This window comes from Polistes fuscatus, unplaced genomic scaffold, assembly GCF_010416935.1.
Source record: "Polistes fuscatus isolate 324 unplaced genomic scaffold, CU_Pfus_HIC Scaffold9, whole genome shotgun sequence".
Taxonomy (NCBI): domain Eukaryota; kingdom Metazoa; phylum Arthropoda; class Insecta; order Hymenoptera; family Vespidae; genus Polistes; species Polistes fuscatus.
The window spans coordinates 8,038,973-8,066,587 of NW_025113173.1; the positions used below are offsets into that span (position 1 = coordinate 8,038,973).

General features: G+C 29.8%; 3 protein-coding genes across 4 annotated transcripts in view; 1 reads left to right on the forward strand and 2 right to left on the reverse strand.

The window, feature by feature from the left end:
- The window catches only part of LOC122525799 (protein sprint-like), a 145,541-nt gene that overhangs the window by 15,947 nt on the left and 101,979 nt on the right, over positions 1-27,615 (forward strand). The gene's annotated exons all lie outside the window — the stretch shown is intronic.
- Positions 2,460-7,885, reverse strand: LOC122525801. The gene is made up of 5 exons (XM_043648777.1): positions 7,767-7,885; positions 7,053-7,155; positions 3,304-3,392; positions 3,057-3,174; positions 2,460-2,970 (listed from the first exon to the last, which is right to left on the reverse strand). The coding sequence occupies exons 1-5, from the start codon at positions 7,806-7,808 to the stop codon at positions 2,888-2,890; spliced, it is 435 nt and encodes a 144-aa protein (XP_043504712.1). The 5' UTR covers positions 7,809-7,885; the 3' UTR covers positions 2,460-2,887.
- The window catches only part of LOC122525754 (general odorant-binding protein 72-like), a 33,811-nt gene continuing 17,118 nt past the window's right edge, over positions 10,923-27,615 (reverse strand). The window contains exons 2-8 of the mRNA XM_043648681.1: positions 14,234-14,312; positions 13,979-14,067; positions 13,462-13,573; positions 13,275-13,347; positions 11,659-11,764; positions 11,078-11,189; positions 10,923-11,008 (exon numbers count right to left, since the gene is read on the reverse strand). Of these exons, the coding sequence (XP_043504616.1) occupies positions 10,923-11,008; positions 11,078-11,189; positions 11,659-11,764; positions 13,275-13,347; positions 13,462-13,573; positions 13,979-14,067; positions 14,234-14,309 (654 nt within the window). The 5' untranslated portion in view covers positions 14,310-14,312. The remainder of the gene's footprint in view (positions 11,009-11,077; positions 11,190-11,658; positions 11,765-13,274; positions 13,348-13,461; positions 13,574-13,978; positions 14,068-14,233; positions 14,313-27,615) is intronic.

Here is a 27,615-nt window from a genome sequence, read left to right on the forward strand (position 1 = left end):
AATTTTAAGTATATATATATATATATACGTGTGTTTGTGTGTGTTTGTATGTGGTAGCTGGGTTGGAACGTAATACCCAATAATAAAGATTTTATCGTTTGTTTTTCGTAGAACCATTTTTCCACATAATACTATTGTCTTATGAATGTTATTATTTTTATACTTGAGTAAAATCGTGAAAAAGGAAATAACTTATTACATATATACATATTTGTGTGTGTGTTTGTGTCTACCTTGACTTTATTGTTGAAATAATTCAATGTGAACAAATTTATTTTATATAAATAATCTAAATACTCTTGTATACATTGGGTTTGCAAGAAAGTAATTTCGGATTTTTAGTGTGAAATAAAACTTGAATTTTCTATACAAAAAATAAACTTTAATCAGTCAAATATCTTCCATTCTGTTCGATGACCTTTTGTCATCTTTCTGATAACTTCATTATCCTGCGCTCATAAAATTTCTGATCCTTAATAGCAAAAAACTCAACTAAGTGCGATTTGAGGTCATCGTTATTACCGAAACTTTAACCCTTTAAGAAGTTTTGTAAACTTCGGAATAAATGATAATCCGATGGTGCAAGGTCGGGGCTGTATAAAGGATGCGACATCACTTCCCAACCAAGCTCCAATAGTTTCGTACGTGTTGCTAAAGATGTGTGAGGCCTCGCATTGTGGTGGTGGAACACGATACCTTTGCAATTTGCAAATTTTGGCCTTTACTCTTTTGATTGCTTCCTCCAATTTCATAAGTTGTTAGCAGTAAACATCTGAGTTGATCGTTCGGTTGTTTGGAAGCAGCTCAAAATACACAACACCCTTGTAATCCCACCAGATTGACAGCATGATCTTTTTTTGATGCAACTCAGCTTTTGATATGGTTTGTGCTGGTTCATTATACTTGGACCATGATCTTTTTCGATTAACTTTATTGAAGACAATCCATTTTTCATCGCCAGTGATAATTCGTTTCAAAAAAAGGTCGATTGCATTACGTTTGAAATGCGTATCACAAACATTGATTCGTTGTGTTGGGTGAATTTCTTTCAATTCGTGAGGAACCCAAATATCGATCTTCTTAACAAGTCAAAGACGTCTTATATGATTTTCAATTGTTGTATGTGATACATTTAACTGTTTTGCAATCTCTCGCACAATTATGTGACGATTCGATCCAATTATCGCTTTCATTTTTTCATCATCAACTTCAGAAGGTCGACCAGAACGTTGGTCATCTTTCAGTGAGAAATCTCCAGAACGAAATTTTTTAAACCAATTCTGACAAGTGCGTTCTGTTAAACAATCAACACCATAAATTTCACATATCTCTTTGAGAGCCTCAGCCGCTTTCTTGCCTTTATGAAAATAAAAAAGTAAAATGTGTCGAAAATACTTATTTTTGCACTCCATGTTAAAACTGATTGTAAACAGACAGTTGCAAACAAAATTACACGAAATTGGTTTCTATAACGACCTAAAGGTATCGACTACCAAATCTTAAAAGAAACAAAATTTTAACATTGAAAGAAAAATAACGAAACAAACATAACGCTAACAACTGGTGCAAACCGAAATTACTTTCTTGCCCACCTAATATATATTATATTTTATTGATAACCTACATAATTATTAAGTAGGTCAATAAATCCGTTCGATTTTTGCCGTATTATTTATTTATAATTAATAATTAAAATATAATTAATAACGGACTTAATTAACCAAACTAATATTTGAAAATTCGATTATACAGTATGTCCCTAAGGTTTGGACATGTAAACTCCGACGCAACCCTGACGCAAAAGTGTTGTAAAGTAATTTGATTATTCTTTCTTTCTTTTTCTACTTTTATTTTATCTCTTTTTCCATTTTACACAAAACTGTAATAGAAGGATCAAGAATATAATCGTACGGGAAAGCTGGCCATTTGCAAAACTAGTTTACTCTTCTTCTATGTGCTTTTGGTGGATACATTCGCACAACAGTTTGTAACTTTATTGTATAGCTGGTTGAAAGTAAGTTTCCACTATACACGAACATTACATCGTCTCACACGTGAGCCGCTTACGTTATAGTGTTCCTCTCATCTCTGTCGTTTAATGTGAATGAGTATAGAACCGTATGACACACACACACACACACACACATCGTTATTATACATTTACATTTACATATTTATGTCACGTTATAGCAAGAGTATACACGTTAAATTATATCCTTCTAAGGTTTCGATGAAGCTCACTTATCATCCCGAATGTATACCTTAATAATTCAAAAGACATTAAGGTCCTTTTGTTTATTCATATGCTTTTGCCTTTCTACGATCATCACCATCCCTCCCTTTCTTATATTCTCTCTTCCTCTCTCTCTCTCTCTCTCTCTCTCTCTTTAAATATTGTAACATCAAATTATATTTCAATTTGACAGATGGGGGAAATAAAAAGAAAGAAATACGATAAATGTTTTGACAAGTTTTTATTAATCAAAATGCATGTGTAATGTATAATTAGTAGGAAAATTGTTAATATTTAATAGAAAATTATGAAGGAAATATAAGGATATTATCATTTAACCCTCTATAAAATCAAGTCGTTATATATATATATTACATATAAAAAAGAAAAATATAAGGGTAACACCTTAAATCAAAAATCGGACAACATCAATATCTAAATACAAATTAATAATTTAAAGAAGAAATTTGGAAACATACACTAAGAGATGATATTCATCATAAACGAATTTCATAAGTTTACTATGGACAAATTATAAAAGTTATTTGTATATTTCAGACGAGACTATAAAAGGTTAAATCATATATACGGAGAGAGTAAAAATAGAACATGCAATATTTCGTTCGATGTCGGATCACAATTAATTACTTCCATTTAAAGACCTAATTCTTTAAGCTTGCTCTGCTTGCACTGGAGCAACTTTCCAAGCATTTCACAATCATTTTTCGCGTTTGCAGCTAAATGAAAATGTAGAATAAAAATTTGACAAAGTTAATGAGATTAATTGAATTATTCTACGTGTTTTTGTTTTCTCGTAATTTACCTTCGGGAATGCAAGCTTTGAGAAGTTCCAACCTCTCTTGAAGTTTGTCTTCTTTGCTAGTAAATATTTTAGAAAGTATTTCTGCCAAAACTTCGTATTTTAATACACCGTTGACCAACTAATAACAGACGGAAATGGAAAGATTTATTTTAACAATCGATCGATCGATTTATTTATTATAGACTAGATTTACAGTAAATACATTACTTTTTTAAATAATAATAATGAAATAATTTTGTCTACTTACTGAACCATTGTCTTTAAAAGTACAGGCAATAAAACAGCTTAATTTTCCTTGATCTACAGTGTTCTCATCGGTAAGTAACTTGTCCTTATCTAATCAAATTAAATACACATAAGATGGAATTTAAATAGAAATTTCACTTTCCCTGTAATCGTTAGTAAATATGGACATTTTTATCTACCGCTCCCGAGAATACAAGTATTTAAATAATTATTAAAATAGGTGTCGTATAAAGATTGGACGGATTAAAAAATCTTATTGAACGTTATTTTGATCTTGTTGTTGCAACAAGATTTTTTAATCCGTCCAATCTTCTTACGACAAACCTATTTTTATAATTTTATTTTCTGGACAAGATAAAAACCAATTAAATATTTAAATAATATATAAGTCGAGATACAGTATAACGTACGTTAGGTTTACATCGCAGATACAAGGGTAAAGTGACCAGTGTCCTAGTGAGTTTGCACTGTGCACCTTCACAAGTAACCACATGTTTTAATTAACAAGGAAACCAAAACAATCTTCTCGCCTTGCTTATACACAGAAGAGAATAATAAAAATAAATAATAGAAACTCGTTTATGGAAAGTGAGATTGATACAAACTTGAAGGATTCGTAAAACTGGATTCCCGCTAAATCAACCAAGTTACAAAACTCAAAAAGACGCAAGATAAGTGAACAAAAAAACAATAATAACTCTTCCGCACCATTACCAACAAAATGGCTTCAAGGCATACCCGTTAGCAACTTTTATGATCTACTTGACAAGTCAACAGAACCACAAAACACTACAGGAAAATTAGAAGAAAGAAAAGTAGTAAAACCACTTTCAATATTCATCGACGCGAAAATTATCGACCCTTTGCTCGAGTTATTGAATGAAACAACTGGACAAAATAACTATGTAGTATAAAATAACTTAAAGATAACCAAGTAAAAGTACAAACTACCCCACATCAGATACGTTCAGAAAGGTAATAAATGCACTAAAAACTAAAAACACGGGAAACCACACGTATCAAGAAAAAAACGAGAATTCGATATCAAACAGCCGCTACCTTTATTTTTTATCGAACTGGCTCCTCAGTATAATAATAAAAACATATACGATATTAAAAACCTGCTTAATACAATAATTAAAGTCTATATAATAATTAATACTATAAAGTCTATATAATAATTAAAAACTAAAATGCCAACAGAGATAAAATACCAATATTCGAACACACTGAATTAAGAAGAAGCTACGCTGAAGTAACCAAACGAGCACATACAAATACAAAAGACTTAAACATTGAGGAGACATCGGAAATTAAAGAATTATTGAAACAATTAAATAAAAAAACCGAAATCATAACTAAAATAATAATGAAGGAAAATTCTATTCTAAAAAAACAAACGTAACAAATTATCACAATACTACAACTATTAACAAATACGCTACTTATTAACAAATGATGGATACACAAATAAAAATAGCGGTTTGGAACAGTAATTTATTGCAACAACGAATTCAAGAAACCAAAGTATTCATATACACGCACGACATATACATTCTATTCGTTTCCGAAACTCATTTCACAGATAGAAACTATATAAATATTTCATACTAAACCATGTATGACACAAAAAATCCTAAAGCGCATGGTGGAACTGCCATAATTATTAAAAATGAGATCAATCATTTGCACAGTAATACAGTCGACGGATTTCTTCAAGCTACTATAATTACCTCAAGAACTCAGGATAATTTACTTCAACTCTCGGCTATTTATGTACCACCAAGATTCAAAAATTCATGGAAGTACAAATTGAATGATCTTTAAGGAAACCTTAGAATCCAAATTGAACTGTAATATTCCGCTCAAGACCTCTTTACAAATAGAAAAAGCAGTTAATAATTTAACAGATGCTAGAAAAGAATCAGCGTGGGCGTCTACATCTCAAAATGTTTTATCCAGAAAAATCCCGTCATATCCTAGCATTATTTCGCATAAAATAAAAGTAAAAAGGCAAGCTAAAGCTACGTGGCAGAAAAATAAAACAAGTAGTAATAAAAGATTACTAAACAAATTAACTAAAGATTTTAGGCATAGCATACGAGATCACAACAATGCAGAATTCGAAAGATACCTGACATTACTTTCACTTCACGAACATACTAATTACTTTCTTTGGAAAACAGCAAAAAGATCAGTAAAATCAATACCAGCCGTACGAAATCTTGACGGCTCATGGGCGAAAAGCACAGAAAAACAAGCGGAAATTTTCGTAACAAACTTAGAAAACATATTCACAGCACGCAACTTCAATATTCATACGTGCACAGACACTAACGTAAACGACTTCGGAAGCAAAACACAATCTCATGAAAACATTAATAGCACAACAGCCGAAGAAATTAGAATGCTAATATCACAAATCAAAATAAGAAAGGCACCAGGTTACGATTTAATAAATGGTAGAATACTAAAAGAAAAGCTACTTAAATCAGTTAGGATGCTCACAATATTATTTAACGCAACAATACGACGTTCATCAATTCTTAAGTAGTTTGAAATTCGCGGAAATTATAATGATTCCTAAATCTAATTAAAATTCGCATGATGTAAATTCTTATAGACCGATATCTCTCTTACCATTACTATTTAAACTGTTGAAAAAAGTAATATACAAAAGAATGAAACGAATAATTTCTGACAAAAACCTGATTCCTGACCATCAATTTGGATTCCGAAAAAAACACTCTACCGTTGAACAAGTACACAGACTAACTAATATGATAATTACAGCTTTAGAAAGAAAAAAAAAGCTTTGGAAAAAGCATATAAATGCCATAATTGAACAAATTCGTTTAAAAAGAAGACAAATGGCATAACTAACTGGCAAAAAATCGAAACTTAGCATAGAGAATAAACTAAGAATTTACAAAACAATAATAAAACCAATCTGGACATATGGATTACCGCTTTGGGGTATAGCAGCGAAAGCCACATTGAAAAAAAGAATTAATACTCACATAAACTCGCTTACCGACGATAACTAAAACCAATGTATCTCTAGAAGGCTCAAAAAAGAATATATCCTGAAAACCTAGTAAGAACTAAAAGTAAATGAAATAAACGACAATAGCGACGATATCTCATTGGAGGAACCGTCCATTTGCTATCTTTTTTCATTTATATAACAATTTACCAAATGTCAATGGACAAATTGTAAAGATTTATGGAGTTAATAAAAAAAAAAAAGAAAGAAAACGATATAATTAACAATAAGTGGATATACAGGGTATTCTGTTATTGGTATTATTAGCGAACAAGGGGGTAATTCTGTATGAAAAGCTAAATTGAAAATTGTGGAATCTTAAATTTGTTCATATAAGAAAGTAGTATTTAAACTGTGTATCTATGCAACCCTGAGATTTCACATAATTTACTCAAATGTTCCGTGAATTGTCGTTTAAAAATATATTACATTGTATTAATATCATAAATTATTTTTACACTCATATGGGTTCCGTGAACTGAACAAGTTTCAAGACTGCTAATATATTCGACAAATTTTCAAACATATTTTTCTCTAGAACAAAACCTCGTATGAATAAAATTAATTCTATATTTTCGATTTTTAATTTTTCACGTAGAATCACGTAGAACCATGAATATCACGAATGCCATGTATTCCATGATATTCATCATATCATTGGAAGTGTTATTCGAGATAAAACAATATGAAAATAATTGATTTACCAGCTTCTAGATTAGATTCCTTCAAGCATTTGGCCAATGAAATTTCTGGTACGGCTTTTAAATATTTCATTACTCCAGGGTCAGATTCAGCAGAAACGACGACCTGCGAAGATAAATTTATTTTTCAAATTGAACGTGAAATTTGTTGCAAGTTTGTTTATTCAAATTGTTAGAAGTATTAATACGATTAGACTTTTTCGCGTAAGCCGGTGAAATAATTTGATGAGCCCGAATAGGATAATATAAAGTTTATCAATTAAAGAGAAAAATAGAGGAAAGCGTATTACAATAAGTATATTAAAAAGTTTACGTTTATATATATTTTTCAACTACTTATTTAGGTATTAAAATTATCTTACCATTAGTTTTACATGGATTTTTAATTTGCTTATAATTGAGAGAAAGAAAAAAGCGTATCCTATAATAAACTAAAAGTTTTGGCTTTTGACAAAATAATATTATTTATCGTTGAAAATTATTCTCTCATTTTTGAATTTGTAATAATAATCAATTCCATAATTCTTTTCTTGAAAATCATTAAAAATATCAAACGCATTAATAATTTTCATATAAATCGATCAAATATTTGCGAAGAAGCATAATGACAATTCCAAATAATATAATTAAAGTTTTGTCAATTGGAAGGTATAGAAGAGAAATAAATCAAATTATATTAAAATAAAAAGAAAAGAAAGAAAAAAATCTTGATCTTACCCCAAGAAGGAGGAAGGAAGCAAGTACGACGAATGACTTCATTTTATTCCTTACGATATAATCGAAAAGATCAAAAACTTATAAGAGCAAATGCTTTGAACAATAATCCGACTGGATCAAGAATCGTTCAAATACTACCGAGAGCAAGATTTCTGTCGATATTTATATGAAACTGCCTTACACGTCGCGGCGTGTTAATATAAGTGTGTTAATTCAAGGTATCTGGACAGGGTCAACAAGAAAACAGGATAATTTAATTGATTTACGTAAGACACATTCTAGCGCATCGATACGATGTTTATTTATAACGAATATAAAAGAAGTCAAAAAATTAAAATAAAACAAAGTAGACATCTTATTTTTTTTCTATTTTTTTTTTATGAATCACAGAAATACTCCAATACTTTATAATCTTATACTTTAATCGTATTTCGAAAGAGTATTTCGATATTAAATGTTAATGAAGGTAACATCATTTGCATAAAATCGAATACGTTTTTCTTGAAACTTGTTTAACTAGCGAAAAATTATTTACCTTCATTTCCATATGCAATAATTAAATATTTAAATTATTAATACAATCAAGATCACGTGTAAAAAGGGAATATTCAGAAATATTAGATTTTTATTTTACCGATAAGAAATGTGTATGTATATATATATTTTTTTTTTTTTTTAATTTATTCTTATTTAATTTTATTTGAAAAAAAATATACTCTTTATTTGGAATATATTTAAATTATTTCGATCATTGGTTATAAAAAAAATTCGTAAAAATAAAGTAAATTGATATAATATCTTTACATCTGCGATTGCATATTTTTCTTTATTAAATAAAAATATGTCTTTTTTACACACTCACATTTAATTTTGTCGAAAAATATTATCTTCTTCTTCTTCTTCATTCTTTAATTTAGGCAAGTTGCCTGTTTCGTAACGACGTTTTTCTGCCTATTGCACTGTTAAATTGTCGCACCATCGTTTTCGTGGGCGCCCCGTACTTCTGCGGCCAATCGGTGATTTATCCCGTGCAATTCTGCCGATTCTTGTTGTCCATTCTGCTAATAGACAGAGTGTCGTTTCTATGAGCCGCAAATTTTTTTTTACGTTGGGTAGGGAGTACTACCTGATCCAACAACCTTCCTCCTTTTCCCGGGCTTAGGACCGGCAACATGATCGCTGACCTTGATCCGTCCAGCGATCATGCAGGCGGAGTTGAAAAATATTATAAACATTCAAATATTAAGAGAACCGAAAAATACAAATTTCTAGATTAGATAATATCTTCGAATTCTTGTAGAAAGAAGAAAAAACAAGGAATTTTTCGAATCATGTAACAACAAAAACCAGTAAGTGCATTGTTTTATTATGATTTTCGATTACTTGATACACGCATACACATACATGGGTGGGTCGAAAAGTTTTGAGCTTAACATAGAAACGAACGTTGAGAAAGTGTACAGTAATTAAATTTATATAATAAATAATAATGCACGTTAAGAACATACAAATATATTATTTTTATATATTTATCTCTATTGTGTTCCTTTATTTTTTCTAGACATTTAATTATTATTATTATTATTATTATTATTATTATTATTATTATTATTATTATACAAAAGATGAGGAAAATGAATGTTTTCAAACTATTTGTGCTAAAATTAGAAAGAAACACATGTGCAGAATCATGATGGCAAAGAAGAAATATTTTATTTGAATTATAATTATAAAAGATTCATTAATAACTCGATGATGATTAACATATTTGATAATGTTCGTAAATCATTTTAACTTTATATTTACAAGAATCTAGTATTTTACAATATAAGAATATAAGAATGAAAAATATGTTTGAATAATGACAAAGATTCATAAATCAAAGTAAAATATTCATCAATCATTTTCATATGTTTTTTAAAGAATTTTTCAAGGATTTCATTATTCTTAGAAAATATTAGAAGAAATGAAAAGAAAAGAAATACAAAAGGGTGGATTAAGAAGTTTTGGATTTCGACAAAAAAAAGACTTTCTTTTTTTATTCAAATAAAATAAATAATTAAAAAAAATAAACACCCACATATGTTAGAATCATCATCGAAACTCTTAAATAAAAATAACGTTAGTTAATCATTTTCTTTTTTATTTCATACATTAATAAGCAATGTTACAAAGATCTATAATAATATTTTTTTGAGAATACGAGGAGTAAAAGAAAATCTATTAAAAAGTCATGGCAAAGATTTACAAATCTAATTCTAAATAAAATATTAGCTAATTATATTTATATATATATTTTTTACAACTCATACACACATTATTCATTACTTTTTACTAATACTTGAAAATTCTAAGACGATTATCTTGGAAAAATAATGATCGAAAGAAAAAAGTATTCGTTGCATAAATTATTAGATAATTTTTATCAATATCGCTTCGGAAAGTTTGTAATTGGGTGATTATGTAAAATAAATTAAATATTACCTAATGTAACGATCTTTTCGATTTCTTTTTTTTTGTTCACTTTAATATTAAATAATAATAATAATAATAAAAATTGAAATTTTAAACTCTTCTACAGTGTCGTTTGGTTCTAGAATTAGTACAAATCGCATTAGAAGTTTTTGTAAATCCTGGTCGTTGCCATGCCCTCAAGCTTCGTCTTGTCCTCATACGTAAATAAATCTGAGATGTTTTCTTCATGGAATAAAGTAAATCTATAATTAAACGAATAAAAAGTAACAGAGATCGTTTAGTCATTGATCGAAGATTGTTGTAAAAATTATAGTCATAAAAACAATATAATTAGCATTTAATAAGTTCTCTTTAAAATTGATTGGATCGAATCTTTTATGTTCTTCTTGTCAGTTTTTTTGTTTATTTCTTTTCCTCTTTTTTTAATTCCCAAAGGAAGAAAATAATTCGATCGTGCGATATATTCGGAATAGTTTTAGTTAATTATAGCTATTTATAAGATTATAAAATTACTGCCAAGGATACGCGAATTTCAAGGAAATAAGGATAAATGTGTATGTTATATAGGCAAAGTAGGAAATCCGGCATTGTTCGCAATCGTGATCGTTTCCAATCGTTCACGATTAATAACATATAGAAAAATAATACAAAAATAAATAAATTATGAAACATTTAGTAATATTAATAAAACACATTTACCGAACTGTCTGTCTCGTAATAACATTTGGCAAATTGCCATGCAGCCTCGCACGGGTCGCTGCTGGTTACTGTAAATAAAAGTAATTTAAAAACAAAACAAAAAAAAATATAATAATATAAATAAATTGTTCTCTTACTGGAGGGAAAACATTTATCGATAGTTTCTTTGATACGTTCGCTTAAATCTTCGGTGAGCATCAACTCGGCTTGAGTTTTCATTACATCAGGTCGAAATTCGTCATTTCTCATCTGTAAATTTTCCAACGTTTTCATTCTCATTCCGTTGCATTATTTATCAGTTTAGTAACATGGTTTTTCCTCTTTTTTTTTCTTTTTTTTTTTCATATTTTTAATCGATAAAATGATGCAACACTTCTTTGTTTCGTTTTAAATAGCGCACTATTAAACCGCATTTATAATTATACATTCGGTACATATTTTTCCTTTAGCTTTAGAATAATTACGTGAGAATAATTATCTTATTCGCATAAGTAGTTTCTTTGATTGCAATGATAAAATTGATATATTTCTTTAATCTTTTTTTGTCACAATACTTCTTAGAATTGTTACGATTGTTTATCTTCAATGATTTATTATTATTATTATTATTAATATTATTATTATTAATTCTTTTTGTATAAAAATATAATAAAAAATTCAATTCTTTAAATATTTAAATTCAATTGAATCTTTAAAATGAAAATAAAAATTAACTTACGGCTTTGGACAAAGTCATAATGCATTTAAGGTAACACTGGAGTTTTGGATCAGGTGGAAATTCGCCTTTTTGCGATGCGTTATCCAATAATTCTGTAAAGATCTTTCTACATAGTAATCGGTTTTCATTTCATAAAAATGAACTGATAATAATCTATAAGTGTTTGAACTGTTTTTCTTTTTTTTATTACGGAAATATTAAAAGTATGAGCTGATAACATTAAAGTAGATATTCTAGAAACTACTGCAATTTGCGTCTATAATGAATTTTTTGCAACAACAAAGTTAATTATCTATCTAGCTCGTTAATTATGTCAATGAATAATTGCATTTTTTTTTGGTATATTTATCTACCTGTCATGTCTTTGATCTTCGAACTAATATTAAAAAAAAGATAGTAATTTTCTTCTACATAAATGTTCAATATTATACTACGCACCTTTCGAAGCACCTACTTGATTCGCGCAAGTTTTTCTCGCCGATTTGACAGCTGTTCTTATTTGTTCCATAGACATTTTTTTCTAACGTTCAAATAAAAAAAATTCGAAGTAATTAATTTAATTCAATTTAAAATTAATATTAATTTGTTGTGTTACGATATATCGTACGAAAGGAAAAAAGGAACTCACACTTTCCGCGTCGTGAAAATTCGCCAGAACGACGATTAAGATGACGGAAATAATCGTAGCCTTCATTTCGTCGATTAAAGTAGATCTTGCAGGGATATTGTTGTTTATTCGCGTTTTTTCGTATAAATCGTTGATAAGAATAAAATAAAAAAAAAAAATGATTTTCCTTTTCACAAAGAATTTTTCAACAACGACTTGTCTTTGGAAACGTTCGGAGCTTCTTTTATAATGTCTTTCAAAATCGTATCAGAGGGAGAACGGACAATTTTCGTTTCCTTCTTTCTATGGCAGGTACGAATTTAATGTCTCGAACCATTTCATTACCCTGCAATTTGATATCACGTTTGGTGCCAGCATGACGAACGTGTCTATAATATGTATGGAATATTATAGTATACATACCTGTAATATTTCTTTCCACCTTTATTTCCCAAACCTCGACATTTAAACCTTTTTTCTTTTTTTTTCTTTTGTTTCCCTCGTTTATTACATAATCGTAAATTTGCACGTATAATTTGGATATTATTACGAATGCAAATTTGCGATATCATATCGAATGTAAATGTTTTAATATAGTATTTTTTCATTTGCAATTCGTGACAATATTTAAACTTAAAGCAAAGTCAAACGATAGAATTAATTAATCGGGTATAAACATTTACAATATTTTAGTAATAATAATTAATTATGTGAAGTGTCATTTAATGAACAACGTACGGTAATATAAATTAGCGTGTAATTTTATAATACGTTTTATTATTTTTTTTTTTTTACAAACAAACAAAAAAGATTGTCTTACAAAAGAAAAATAGTATTATAATTATTTGTTTAAATATAAATCAAACGTTGAGATACTCGAATGAACGAATGTTCGCATGATTGATCGAAACATTGTCTTCCTCCATTCTACGATCCATCGGACGATATTTCTTGATGGTTGTTTTTTGTTTTTATTGTTTATTTGAAAAATTCGATTCAAGGAAAGAAGAAAATATCAGGATTTTCATTGTAATTACACTTGACGTAGTTGAAGGCCGTCACGCATATGTCGTCGGCAGGTTCTGCGCGAAACGTAACAACGAGATAACAAGTTTTTTCTTTCAAACTATTTTACCCGAACATTTAAAGTCCCCTCTTTGTATATCGTTGCTGTTATTTGTTTAATTAAAACTTACCCAATGCTCCGCACTTTTTAGCGGAAGCTTTCATCGCATCCTGCATGTCGACCGGCATCATCATCTCGACTTGTTTGATCACCATATCAACATCTACTTTTTGATTTTTGAACTTAAACAAAATATAAAAATTCATTTCTACAAAAATTCGAACGAAAGAATTTTCAATTATTTTTATTATTCCAGGTTTATTTTTTTCGGTAAATCGATTTTTAACCCTTTGCACTCAACTCAACCAAAACTAATTACAGAGTGTAATATTTATCAAAGTTTGTTTTTTTCGACATATAAATGAATAAACTGATGATGTTTTATTATTTCTATACGCTTGTTTGTTTATAAATGTTTTTAAAGTACCTGTAAAATGTCTACTTAATTTATAGTCGAAATCGTCTCGAGTTGCTGGTTCGCGCAAGCGAAAAAGGCCTCGAGTGCAAAGGGTTACGTGTACGCTAGAATATTTACAAAATTTGTGCACCTTAATGTTGAATAAAAAGTCAATTTTATAATACTTTACCGTGCGAATTGTTTTCATAACGCACTGCGTGTAGCACTGCAATTCGTGATCCTCCGGAAATTGGCCAGTCTTCAATCCATCCACGAGTTCTACATTTAACAGATACGAATCGATTCTAAACATATTTCACGTACATATAAAATTCAAGATATTATACAGAATCTTTCAAAATATATATAAGAATACGTAATATGATTAATAATTAATGTGACTTTATTTTGAACAAATAACAAAATGATTTATCTAACATTTCACCTGTTTTAACACCGGTCTTTGTTATACAACTATTTCGAATTCCTACAGCTGTTTTTTGCATTTGTTCGAGGGTCATTGCCTGCGGTGTAAAGAAAATGATTAAATAACACAAAAAATAAAATGAAACGAAATGTTCACTCGAATTTCAATTGAGTGTTTAGAAAAAATACACTTACACCGTCTACCAATCGAAAACGTTCGAGAACACATCCGAGAATAAAAATCGTAAGAACAAATCGTTTAAATAGATTTTTATTAATACTCGACATTTTAAAAATGAATTTACGATACAACGAGATTCTCAATGATGCGACAGACACTGGATCAAACTGTTTAGAAAAATACGAAATACGTTTTCTCGAGTCTTTTTATAAAGCGTTCGAGTTTTTCTCAAATTGAGGGGAGGAATTTCAACGTATCCTTAACGTACCATCTCGTTAATTCTCGTAATTCTATAGAATTTCTTTACAATGGATATCCGTATTTTTCCCTATTGACGACATCTTGCATGATCTTTATGTAATAACAAACGAGCGGTTTTGGGGAGAACGTAGTTGGTATTTAAAGTAAGCTTCTCGGATTATATTACGTATAATAGCAAATCTGATTCAATATATTTTTCTTCCTTTTTTTACTTATAACCAATTTTTCAAATGATTTTTACCTACGATGAATAGGTATGCACGAAGTGCATATTGGAAGGTTTAGCGTTAAGAATATACTTGTCCTTAAAAGAAAAAGGATTAGATAACTTAAGGGAAGCACGAGTTTGGCAAAATTTGGAATTTGGAGACTCTTTGCTTTAACCAACCCTTTTCAGGTTCTCCTCTCTTGTAGGAGCGTTCAATACCACGTGACGACTCCTCCTGCTAATGTCGAACCCTTGTATCTCGAGAGGCAACCCTACACACAAAAGAAGAAGCATCTGTCCGGACGAGAAACTACTCCGTTACTCCTTCTTCTTCTTCTTCTTCTTCTTCTTCTTCTTCTTCTCTTAAGCCATAAACGCGCCATTACTCTGACGGTTGCTGGCTGGCCTTTCTCGAGAAGCTCGATAATTACATTTTTTTTTCTTCTTCTTTTTCTTCTTCTCTCTCTCTCTTTCTTTCTTTCTTTAATCGAAAAGTAAATCCCTCCCCATTGCTATTAATTTCCACCTGATCGTTTTCTGCCTGGACGGATCTCAATAACGAAGGTCATTCTTATTCGAGTCCTTATCTTCAGAAGTCTTACGAATTTTTCCTTCGACTCCCTAATTTTTATAAATTACTGTTACTTCTTACTTTGATTTTCTTTTTCTTTTTCTATTTTAGATCTACTATCTTTCTTATATTTGACTTTTTATTCTTTTCGAAATACTTCTAGAGTATTTTTTAATCAAAACTATACGCAAGTGTATGCATTGGTATAGGATGGAAATAATGTACAAGACGTTGGAATCGAGTACAAGATTGGATAGATGAAAAGTTAATGTATTTAAATATTATAGTACTGCGTAGAGAGAGGAAAGTTTAGATTTATCATCTCCTTTTCTTTTCCGGAAAGAAGAAAGAACCTTCGTTCAAAAAGCCATGGAAGGGTGAAGGGGAAATGTATTTTACGTACTTGTACTCGAAGTAAAAGAAAGTATAAATAATATCATTGATTAGAATATGATTGATTTCATATTTATTTACCGAAAACATTTCATGGAAAATCATGGGAAGAGAAGAAAAGAGAAAGGAAGAAAGTGCGGTGAGGGGGGTAACACGCGGGTGGAACGGTAAAGCGAATAAACGAGTATTAGATAATTATGTCTGAATGTTCGGCATGAGAATAATATGACTTGTACAGCAATAACGCCAACGGCAACGCCACCCTAATTAAACACCTCTTATGAACCGGTAATAAACAGTGCACCGTGCTGCCTTCTCTTACGCAAAAAAAAAAGCCATTTGCATAAGTAATGTATTCTTAATATATTTAATCCTTTGTTTCTTTTTCTCCCCTTTCTATTCATAGTGGGTATTTTTTATATATTATTTTTTTTTCTTCCTTTTTTTTATCGACGTATATAATAATTTTACATAATAAAAAGATTAAATATTATATAAAGAAGAAAAAAGCAAATTATTTTGTTTTTGTCTATTTCACGATTATATCCAAATAAAAACAAAACAAAAAAAACTTGTTGGAATCAAGGTTAAGATAAATAAATCATATATATATATATATATATATATAGAAAATATATATTTTTAATATATATTTAAATATAAATATATTTAAATTATATTATATTATATTAATATAATATATTATTTATAATAAATTTATATTATTTGAATATATATATATATACAAAATAAATGATTTATTTGATCTACTTCGTGATTTTATTCAAACGAGACATAAACAAATATATAAAAAGGGAGTGGGGGGGAAAAATAAAAAATGATAGGGGAAAAGGTGATAACTTGTAGTGTGTTCTTCGTTACATATCCGGCACACATAGATACCTGAATGCATACAAAGCAATAAATCAACGTGACTCACAAACTCGTTTTTCCTTTAACGTATTGGACAAAAAAAAATAAGTTGATATCTTCCGATTCGTGATACTTAACGCGTTAGTTTAAAAAAAAAGAAAGAATAAAAATAAGTTGCATTACCAGTTCGTGTTTATAACACTCATCGCTTTTTTATCATTAGGTTTCATAACTATTTCTTTCTTTTTCTCTCATTTGTTTTTGTTCCTTCCTTTCTGTCTTTTTAGTTCTCGTGACTAGAGTTTGTAACAGGAAATGACTAATAAACGATTTTGTGGCATATCACCGAACGATTTTTTCTCGTATGCTTGACAGATGGTAGCTCATGTACGATGATCGCACACTCCTACACGTTTCCTGAGACACAACGAATGCTTTCGTTTAGCGATAAGCAAATCAAGAGTGTAACGCTCCTTAAATCACAAACATTCGTACGAGCTTAAAAGAGACATGATATTATACGTTCGTTCCGATTGTGTGATAGCCATTATTACGATTCAATTCAATGAATTATAAAAGTATTCAATATTCAATACTACTCGTCGTTCGATATACATTTATTCTGGTCATTATCTTAATAAGATATTAATCGTATTTTTGTTATTCATTCATTCTTTTTAATTAAAAATTCAATGCAATGTAAACAAAAATATATGTATACAAATTTATGTAATATTTATTCAATTAGTTTATAAGTAACTTTAACTTTTTTTCTTTTCTTTCTTAATTAATAACAATATTAAATTACATAATATTAATTAAAACAATATATTATTATTATTATATTATTATATATAATTATATATTATTAACAATATATTATATATTATTATTATTATTATTATTATTATTATTATTATTATTATAATTATAATATTAATTAAAAACAATATATATACTTATAATTAATATTGAATATACAATATCTAAAAGATATATTAAACCATCATTTTTGTTATATTTTATTTGTGGTAAAGTTGAAAATACATGTGTAAACGTATAAGGATTAAATGTTGAAATGAATGGAATTATTTAATGACTGATGAAATCGGTTCATTAACAATACATTTTTGATCATGTAAAGTACTTAGGTAGGATAACGTAATACGTATTTTGGTTGTTCTCTATATAGGAATACTCGAAACATGCGTGTGATACGGATAGATAGTAATAGTACTTTAACACACGAAGTCGAGTATGGTCAAAACAAAGGTAGATAGTAACGAGACGTGACATGGGCCAATTAACGAGAGTCGATCGTTTTGATTTAATTGCTGCTGAATACCTATACAGAAATACACGTGTATGCGTTGTATATTTTGTAAGGGGAATAATCGTGCTTTTGTATCACGTGTATGTATATAAGCGTGCGCGTGCACGTGTTATGTATATCTGTTACTCACGAATCATATTTTATCTTGTGTCATGATAATATTCATGATATGGCAATGAAGGAACGAACGTCGTAAACTTAATTGAATAATAAATTTTCATTATAAATATTTTATCGTCTAATATTTTTTCTATTCCAGTTTATTATACGAATTTAATACAGTTCTATAAAAATACATAAAAATATAATGATGATCGTTTATTTTAATATTTTATTTTGTTTTCCCAATTAGGAATTCTTCAATTTAATATTTTTTTTATCGGAGTGTTCAGTTTATATTAAGAATGTCAATTATTTAAAAGTTTAATTTCAATAATGATTGGGATTCAAAGTAGCTTAGAAAGATGGAAATAATGAAGACATTTTTCGAGAAGATATAAGAAACGTTTCATCTAACAACGCACACGATTACAAACCCCGTGTCCGCACGTTTATTAATACACGCTCGTACACAACGTTTTCTTTTTTTTTTTTTCTTTTTTTTTCTTTTTCATTTTTATCTTCCTACCAACTAACGCATATGCTTCTCGTGCAAAGAGAAAGAGAGAGAAAGAGAAAGAGCACTAGGTATATTTTGACTGCGTGATTCATTAGCACGTACGTCTTCGTTCCAAGCTTTGCATCCACGTGTGCTTTGCGCCGTTTTTGGATCATTACTAAAATTATATATCGGCACGCGTTCTGGAAAAGTAAACGCAATTCATGAATTCATTAAATTTCGATTGAACGCGGAGTTTAATGACTTCGTTTTCATAAAAATTATTTAAACAAAATTAATATAAAATAAACTAAACGTATATATGAATAAAAACGCAATTTACATGTACAATCAAATAATAATAATTATTATTATTTCTATACTCTATGAAGAAAAAAGTAACAAAAATAAATGACAATTTGCTTGTTCTCTAACAAATACCTGATAATACCAATAAATACACCAATTACTTAATTGAAATTTAAGTATTTAAGAGAATTAAATAAACATAATTGAACGATCATAGAAATTAGGTTTAAATTTATGTATCATTTTTTAAGGTACCTTAAATGCTTATATATATATGTTATAGGCAAAGTCGGAAATGCCAGGCGTTTTTAGACAATGTAAGAAACAGAAAAATTGTTACGAACTTTTCCTAGGCATTGTACATAATACTTTGGTATCCTATAGAATACCAAATTACTATTTAGGCAATGTTGAGAAGAATATATTATCGGGCAACAAGCACACACACATACACAAACACACCATAAAATACACATACAACACACAGCCTGCAAAAACACACACAAAAGCGATCATGGAGCACAGTGAAAAACTATTTGTTTCGTTAAACAATTTAACACCTTGACTGCTCCGCGAATTTTTGTGTGGCAGGTTTTTGAGACTGTGCGAACCACCATACTACGCGTCTATAAATTGAAACTTACTCTATGATATTCATAGAGATATCCATGGAAAATCTGTATCTTTTCTTCCTTATCATAACGGAAGATAAACACGTTTAGAACGAAATGTTTCATATCTGCATTCTATTAAAAATCATTCGAAACGAATCGAAGATATATTTCTTACTTTGCCAGTTTCTCATTTGTCATTCTACAGAATGTCTAGGAAATGTGAGAAATATGAATACATTTCCTACATTGCCGGTTAGTTTTAGGCCTAATGCATTTAGGCTTTAATGCCTAGGCATTGTTCACAATGCCGGATTTCCTACTTTTCCTACAACATATACAAATACACGTACAATGTGTTTATGACTGGTTGTTAATGTTTGCGAGCATGATAGTGATAGTGATTATGGTGGTGGTGGTGGTGGTGGAAGAAGAGGTTGATGGTGATGACGGTGTTAATGCTATAAGCAGTGGTACTCGAAGTCACATCGTTGCTAGATCATCCTACTTTAAACGTATTATTTTTCTAATTAATTTTTCTTCGACAAATTTTGTTAAATATTACATTTGCAGTAAAATTATTTGTTCGCGTTAAATTGCACAGTATTTTGCATTAAAGTAAAAGATTTACTTCAGAAATGTGATCGATAAATTTTGGTGTTGGTGAAAATGTGTACTTGTGCGTATACGTGTGCGTGAAATTGTGTTCAAGTGTGGTGATCGTGTACGTGCGAAGAAAATGAAGTTTGGTCGTTCCTCAGAGGATTAAACCCCACGTGAACAAACTAAAACCGAGTTTAAACGGCAATAGGATACTTCACGGTGGTTTGCTTGACACGTGGAATTGAGAGAACCAAAGGGATCAGACTTCTCTCCTACATTTTAGTCTTTTCATTATTCATCCATCTATCTCTAGGTAGAGTTTCTAACACGAAATAAGACTTCCCTTTTCTTTTATGTTGTCCCATGTAGATATTATTTAAACACTCACACGTGCACCGCGTACGTATCTATTCGTTGAATTATGCGAATCGGTGCTCTCGGTTGTTTAGTTTTTATTTTACGAATGAAACATGGTTCTTACAAATTTTTGTAAAATGAAAAAATGAAGACAATGTTTAGGGAGAATGGTTTTACAATTCTTTCAACCGGATATTTGATAATTTAAGGAATCCACCGGTAAAGTTTTGTTTTTATCTTGGAAATACCAAGGGAACGTTTCATTCAGACAGCAGGAAGTACGGCCGACGCATTCGTGGAATGTAGCTTCTGTGGAAACGCGACTCCATGAACTCGGTTCGCGACCTCTTCAAAACACTTATTTCTGATTTCACGAAAAACATATATTTTTCGACGTATGTTCTTTTTCTTTTCATTTTTGTCTCTCCTCCATCTACTTCTTCTTCTTCTTCTTTATTTTCTAAGACAAGAAAACAATTTAAGGATATATCGAATAATACTCGTTACGATAAAAGGGATCTTCGATAAAATCACGTTTAGTACATTTGTATTAAGAACTTTCTCCTTGTGAGGCAACTTGCACGTGGCTTTGCAAACGTTTTCATCGACTGATTATATAGAAACGTATATTGGGACTGAATAAAATGGTTCGAGAACAAACCACGCGATAGGATGTTCTTTACTTTTAGTATGTTTTTCTTATCTCTTCTACGTGTTCTTCTTTCTAACATATATAAAAGCCTACATGTGTATGTAATGTGTAAGAAAAAGAAAGAGAGAAAGTTTGTAGACGTGCATTTAAGGATATAAGTGAAGAAAGAGTGTGTGTTTGTGTATTTGAATGTATAAGTGATAGAATGAAAATGTGTGAATAAGAGAAATACATATAGAGTATGCGAGTGAGAGAAAGAATGTATGAGTGTATGACTAAAAGACACATATGAATGTGTGAGTAGGGAGTTTCAGGGAAAGAAAGATAATAAATATGTGTGTGTGTGGTGTGTGTGTGTTTGAGCGAATAGTTTAAAATTTATTAAGTCGACCTACGACACCGAGACTGCTCATGTATTCGAGCGTATGCACATTGATAGTATATATATATATAGTCGTTTGATCTGAAAGAGAGAATTCCGTATTAGAGAAACGTTAGGTAGATATGTTTATCGTTCGAAGCGTTAAGTGGATCCTACATTTTACGTGGGTGGATAGGCAAGCAAGACTCGTTTGTTCTCTTCTTCTATCATTTTCTTTGTCTTCCTTTTTTTGTTCTTAAATACACTAGGCGTATAGTAAGTAAGTAAGTATTTAAATCGTCTCCAAAGTTTCTTGCTTTTTCTTATCAAAGTTTTTACGTGGACAATATTTCTTTCTTTTTTCTTCAAGTTATACTTCTTTTGGCGTGTTTGGGAAAATGTGATGGGAGTGAATTTTTGCCGAGCGACATAGTAAAAATCGACATCACGAAGTTTGTCGTTATTTAATTTATTAATAATAATTATTAATTAATAATATATTTAATTAATATTATTAATTATTATTTAAGATGCGCGGCAAAGTGATTTCAAATTTACGACATGAAGTCGTCTTTTTTCTCTTCTTCTTCTTCTTTCTTAAGCGGGTCACCCATCCAAGTACTAATCGTATTCAGCGCTGCTTGACTTAAATGATCGAGCGGGAAGTAGTTCTATCACTGCGCCATGGCTGTTGACGCATAAAGTAATTCGATATATCTTCCTTATATTTAGTGTGGACTGATATCTATATATTTAAATATTTTTATTCTTTCTTATATATATAATATATTTATCAATTAAAAATATTATGTTGAATCATAAGTAACTTCCGACGCAGCTATGTAGAATCTATTATTCGAATTTACCCGCTATAATTTACCAAGACAATGGGTTTTTGATTTCAATAGTTACACGAGGTTTCCTTTAGTCTTTTGTTAACAACTTTGTATGATACACGTTAAAATAAACTGCTTCTTTATCCTCTGAAATGGAGAGGCAAAAAGTACATATTCGCCATGTAATGCTTTGGGAATTTAAACAAGGCAATAGTGCTAAGGCGACAGCCGAAAAAATATGCAGTGTATGGTGAAGGATTGATAACTGATCGGCCAGTTAGAAATTTGTTCGTAAAATTCCGTTCTTAAGATATGACTTTAAATCACGAAACGAGGGAAGAACGTACTTCCGACTTCGACGACAACCTTTTTGGAGCAAAATTCACGTCAATCGACAAGATGTATAGCAGAAAGGTTGAATACATCGCAATCAACCGTTATCCGTCACCTGGAGAAATTAGGGAATCGTCAATCGCAAAAATGTTATCCTTCTGCATGACAATGCGCGACCACATACAGCAAAGGTGACTCAAGAAAAAATTCTTGAGCTCGGATGATCTGCTTTACCACATCCTCATTACTCCCCGTATCTTGCCCCGACAGACTACCACCTTTTCTGTTCCCTACAAAATTTTTTGAATGGAAAAACTTTCAATTCTGAAGAGCAAATCACGCAGGCTGTCGAAAACTTCTTCCAGTCCAAACAAGCCACACTTTACAAGGAAGGAATTTATAAACTGCCAGGAAGATGGGAGAAGGTTATAGATAACGGTGATGTATACGGAAAAAAGTTAATGTAATTTGTTTATTTAATGAGAGCAAAATAAATATCTGACAAAGAAACGGAAGTTACTTATAATTCAACCTAATATGTTTCCTTTCTTTTTTTTATTAAATAATTAAATAATAATAATTAGTAGCTTATCTTTTCATACTTCCAATCCTCCCACTTTTTACCTGATCACGCTATATATATATATATATTTAAAAAATTAAATAAATAAATAAATGAATAAAAATATAATAATAAAAGGAAAATAATCGGCTTACATTAGCGGATATTATCGATCATCAAGCAGGAAAGGGGGAACAGGTTTCTTTATCAACTATATTCTATGTAAAAAGAAAATTATTAATAATAATAATAATAATAATAATAATAATAATAATAATAACAATAATAATAATTATTATTATTATTTTTTTCTTTTCAAGTTATTTTTTTTCTTTAAAGTTATTTTTTTGAGGTTATTTTTGAGGTTATTGAGGTTATATTCGTTTGGTACGCCAAAGAAGTATAACTTTTTACGTGCGTACATAAATACACACACCAGTTTTTTTTTTCTATAAAAATCATTAAACGATTGAAGAGTATAATTAAAAAATGATTATGATTAAGGTGTTTTATGTTTTTTTATTTCAGCTTACTGGAAGCATTCTTAAAGTTACGCCGATATATTTTGAAACATTCTGTATATAAATACTTAATTCCTATAGGACAATATATAGTATAATACGACTATATAAAGTCCGAAGGACAAAGATACGAAAGAACGCGAATGCACGGACGTTCTCGTCAAGGCTCGTTTCAATTCCGAAGAAGTTTTCTTCTTAGTAAGGGTATGCGGGTAGAGAGAATCGTTCGGTCAATTTAAGATAATTTTGTCTTGGGATCGAGCTCAGCTACGTTTACAACTATACCCTCCTGTTTCCTTTTTCTCACATTTTTGTTCTTTCTTAAATTGTATTTTTTCTTTTACTTTTAACGAAGTTTGCGTACACGCGTTTAAATTGTTGATATATATTACTTTTTTAATTTGTCAATTGACCACGTCGTGTAATTTCGAAAAGAACATTTTCTAACGTTAGTAGATCACGGTAAGAAGAAGAAAAACGGTTGTTGTGTACTCTTGTGAAGAAATTCCTGCTTAAAGGGAAGAAAAAGGTCAGCCTTTAGGATTTAGAAAATGATTGCGATAGATTTCGCACCCTTTTTAAGGAAAAACCGTGGTCGTAATTTTGGGAACTGTCAGTTCCTCCCCTCTTTTTAAGAAAAATTCTCTTTCATTGATAAATCGAATTATTAAAATAAACGAATGAAATGATTTCTTATATAATCATAAATTTCGTTTAAAAGTTGGTAAAAATTCATTTTCTAATTCGGATAGAATGTATAATATATAATGATAAGGTCGAAATAGTTGTCTGCGGTTTTGCAGTACGTGAAACTATGCACTCTAATGCCTTAGAGATCGAAATCGTAGAGGACAAAACAACAAGCATCGTACCCTTGACTCTTGACCCCCATTGTCTTTAAATTAAATCCATTGTGTATCCCTTCGGTGTGTTTGAAACTCGGTTAAAACTTTGCTCGTTAGGACCTGCGGTATTACACAAATTTCTTAATAATTAGCTTCAGTTATATATCTGGAATAATGTGCTATTTATATTAGTGTCATTTCTCTTTAGTTAAATACAGGTAATTATCATCTTAATGTAGATAATTATCGCGTAATTATTTCCCTGTTGAAAAAGACAATAATTTCTTTAGCGAATAATGCAACGTCTAAATCATTCATTTAGGTTTTTGAGGATATTGAAGGTAATCGAGCGATACTTCTCAATTCGTTTCACCCTTTATATTCTTTAAGAGTATACGTCAGAACCTTGAAAGCACTCATGCTTGCAAGGCGAATATAATTAAGAGTATATTAAATTCGTAGAACGTTGATGTTCGCCCTTAGGCGAACACACCCTTTTGTTATCTGAAATATAATTTGGCGAAAGGGGAACTGAATTTTCAAACAATTATTCCATCATCTTAGAGCTCACAATTCAAACTAATATTATCTTTCCTATCAACAATCCTATCAACAATCCTTTAAACGTTATCTTTTTTATTACTTCATTTTTTATGCAAATTTTCTTTCATTCTTTATTAATTTATAGCAAGTTTATTATAAAATCCTTGTAAATGTTTAGATAGGAGTACGGAAGGTCGTGCGAAACATAAACAAAGGATATAAACGATTGACATAGTCGAACTGTATGACAAAGAACAAGGTTCAGTCGTTTGCCAGTTCTCGGTGTGAGTGTGTTTACAAACTTTCGTAGTGACGTGACGTATAATTAAACTATGCAAATTTAATTAGAAATTTATAAAAGTGTTAGGAAATAATAGAGTAATATTATACTCGATTAAAAATAATTTTAAATACGAATACAGATACATATGTGCGTGTGTATATAAAAAAAAAAAAAAATCAAAAGTTATAAAACGTTAATGTTAGAAAATAATAGAGTAATTCTGTATCATTAAATTATATAGGTTCGATACTCGATGAAACTTTCTCTAGGATCTATAGACTTTTGTAAATAATCTCGTGTCGATAAATCTTTATCGAGGTTATGCGTGACGTTGCGTTTTAAGTTTACTTTTAAGTTGCTAATGATCTCAACGTCGTCGAGGAAGCAAACGATGCACTCTGTCTTTGATTGGTCTCGATTAAAATCTACTTGCGATATTCGTTCGTACGTTCGTTCAACGAGTTACGAACGAGAGTCAACGTTCTCAAGTAGGTACAGGTATCGAGATTATTACTCGAGTACTTTTAATGGGATCAAAGCTAATTACGTTAATTATTAGATTAAGTAATAACTTTTTATAAAAAGGGTAAACAAGTGGAGATTAAAATTACCGTTACTTTATTATTAATCATTATCGTATATCTCCGTATAATTTTCATCGAAGTATTAACATAATCGCGAGAAATATTTTTACATTTTATTTTTATTCATGTGTATTTCAAGAGTATTATATTAATAATAATTGTTATTAACGTTCTTACAGCAACAATACGTTATAGATTGTTTTTTTTTTTTTCGAAGAAAATAAAAAAGAAAATATTTCCTGAAAGATTTCTTTGGCAAATTGCCTGTTCAAATGGTAGAAAACAACGGATTTGTTTTATTTGATCCTTAATTTTTTTTGCTTGGAAAAGGTAGGAAAGAAAGGAAGAAATGACTATTCGCGTTCTTATTTCGTCCGGTATTTGAGGGAATCCGGTACTTGGCTCAACTTTCTCGAGATAAGGGTAATTCGTTCTGTTTCGCTTTGACACTTTCTTTCCGTCCTCGAGATAAGAAGTTAACTTCGATGAAAGAAATTTTTCTATCTATATACATTCCTTCATATTTATCTTCGTGTATAAACATATCTCAATTCGCATAATCCAAATTTACACGACGAGTTAGATTTCTACAATTTAATTAAAATTTAATTTTATTTTTAATATTAATTAATTTAAATAAAAATTTCTACGAATAAATAATAGATTCTTTAAATTCTAAAGATAGTAATGAATCAATTAATTGTTTATCGCGTCCAAAAAATAAAATTATTAATAAAAGTGTCACGGGGAAGTTGGACAGGTAAAATATTTTTTTACAACGTTATTTCGTTATTATTCAAACACGTAATCAAAACAATACTATACTGAATATAACAGTTTTAGGATATAACGATTTGTAAATGTTAAATACAGTTTATTTTTTTTTTAAATATAAAAATCTATGTCTTCGTAATAATATGTAAAAGACTCTGAACATTAAAGATCGAGTTACTGAAGAAGTCCCAATGAAGGGATGAAACGTTCAATAAGATCGAAATAACGTTCTAAAAAAATTTTTAACCCGTCCAACTTCCCTGTAACTCTTTTATTAATAATAGTAATGAATGATTATTAATTTATTACTTACCACGATCCCCATTTGGGAATTTTGGAATTTTACGTACACATCTCGGTTATATCTGGACTGTATGAAAAAATGGCATAAATAATAGCTATTTTTGTATGCATATGATAACGCATATAATAAAAAAATAGTTTCTTATTAGTTTTCTTTCGTGCAACCTGCCACAATCCTCATTTGGAACTTTCTCAAAAATATAAATACTTTTAAAACAAAACAATTTGGCAGTCAATGGACAGTTAATTTGGCAATTGGTTTCTCTTTTACATTTTTCATTTAATGGGGGATACTTGGTATCTTCTCGTGATTATTATTATCGTTGTTATTATTACACAAGAGATAATTTAATAGATTTAATTCGACACTTATATCGTAATTATCGTTTTTTATATAATAACAAAAAAAAAATATACAAACTTATGATACTAATGAATCTTATAATCAGTCGGTTGATAAATAAACTATTTCGATCTCGGTTCGATTTCTCTCTTGAATTTATCTG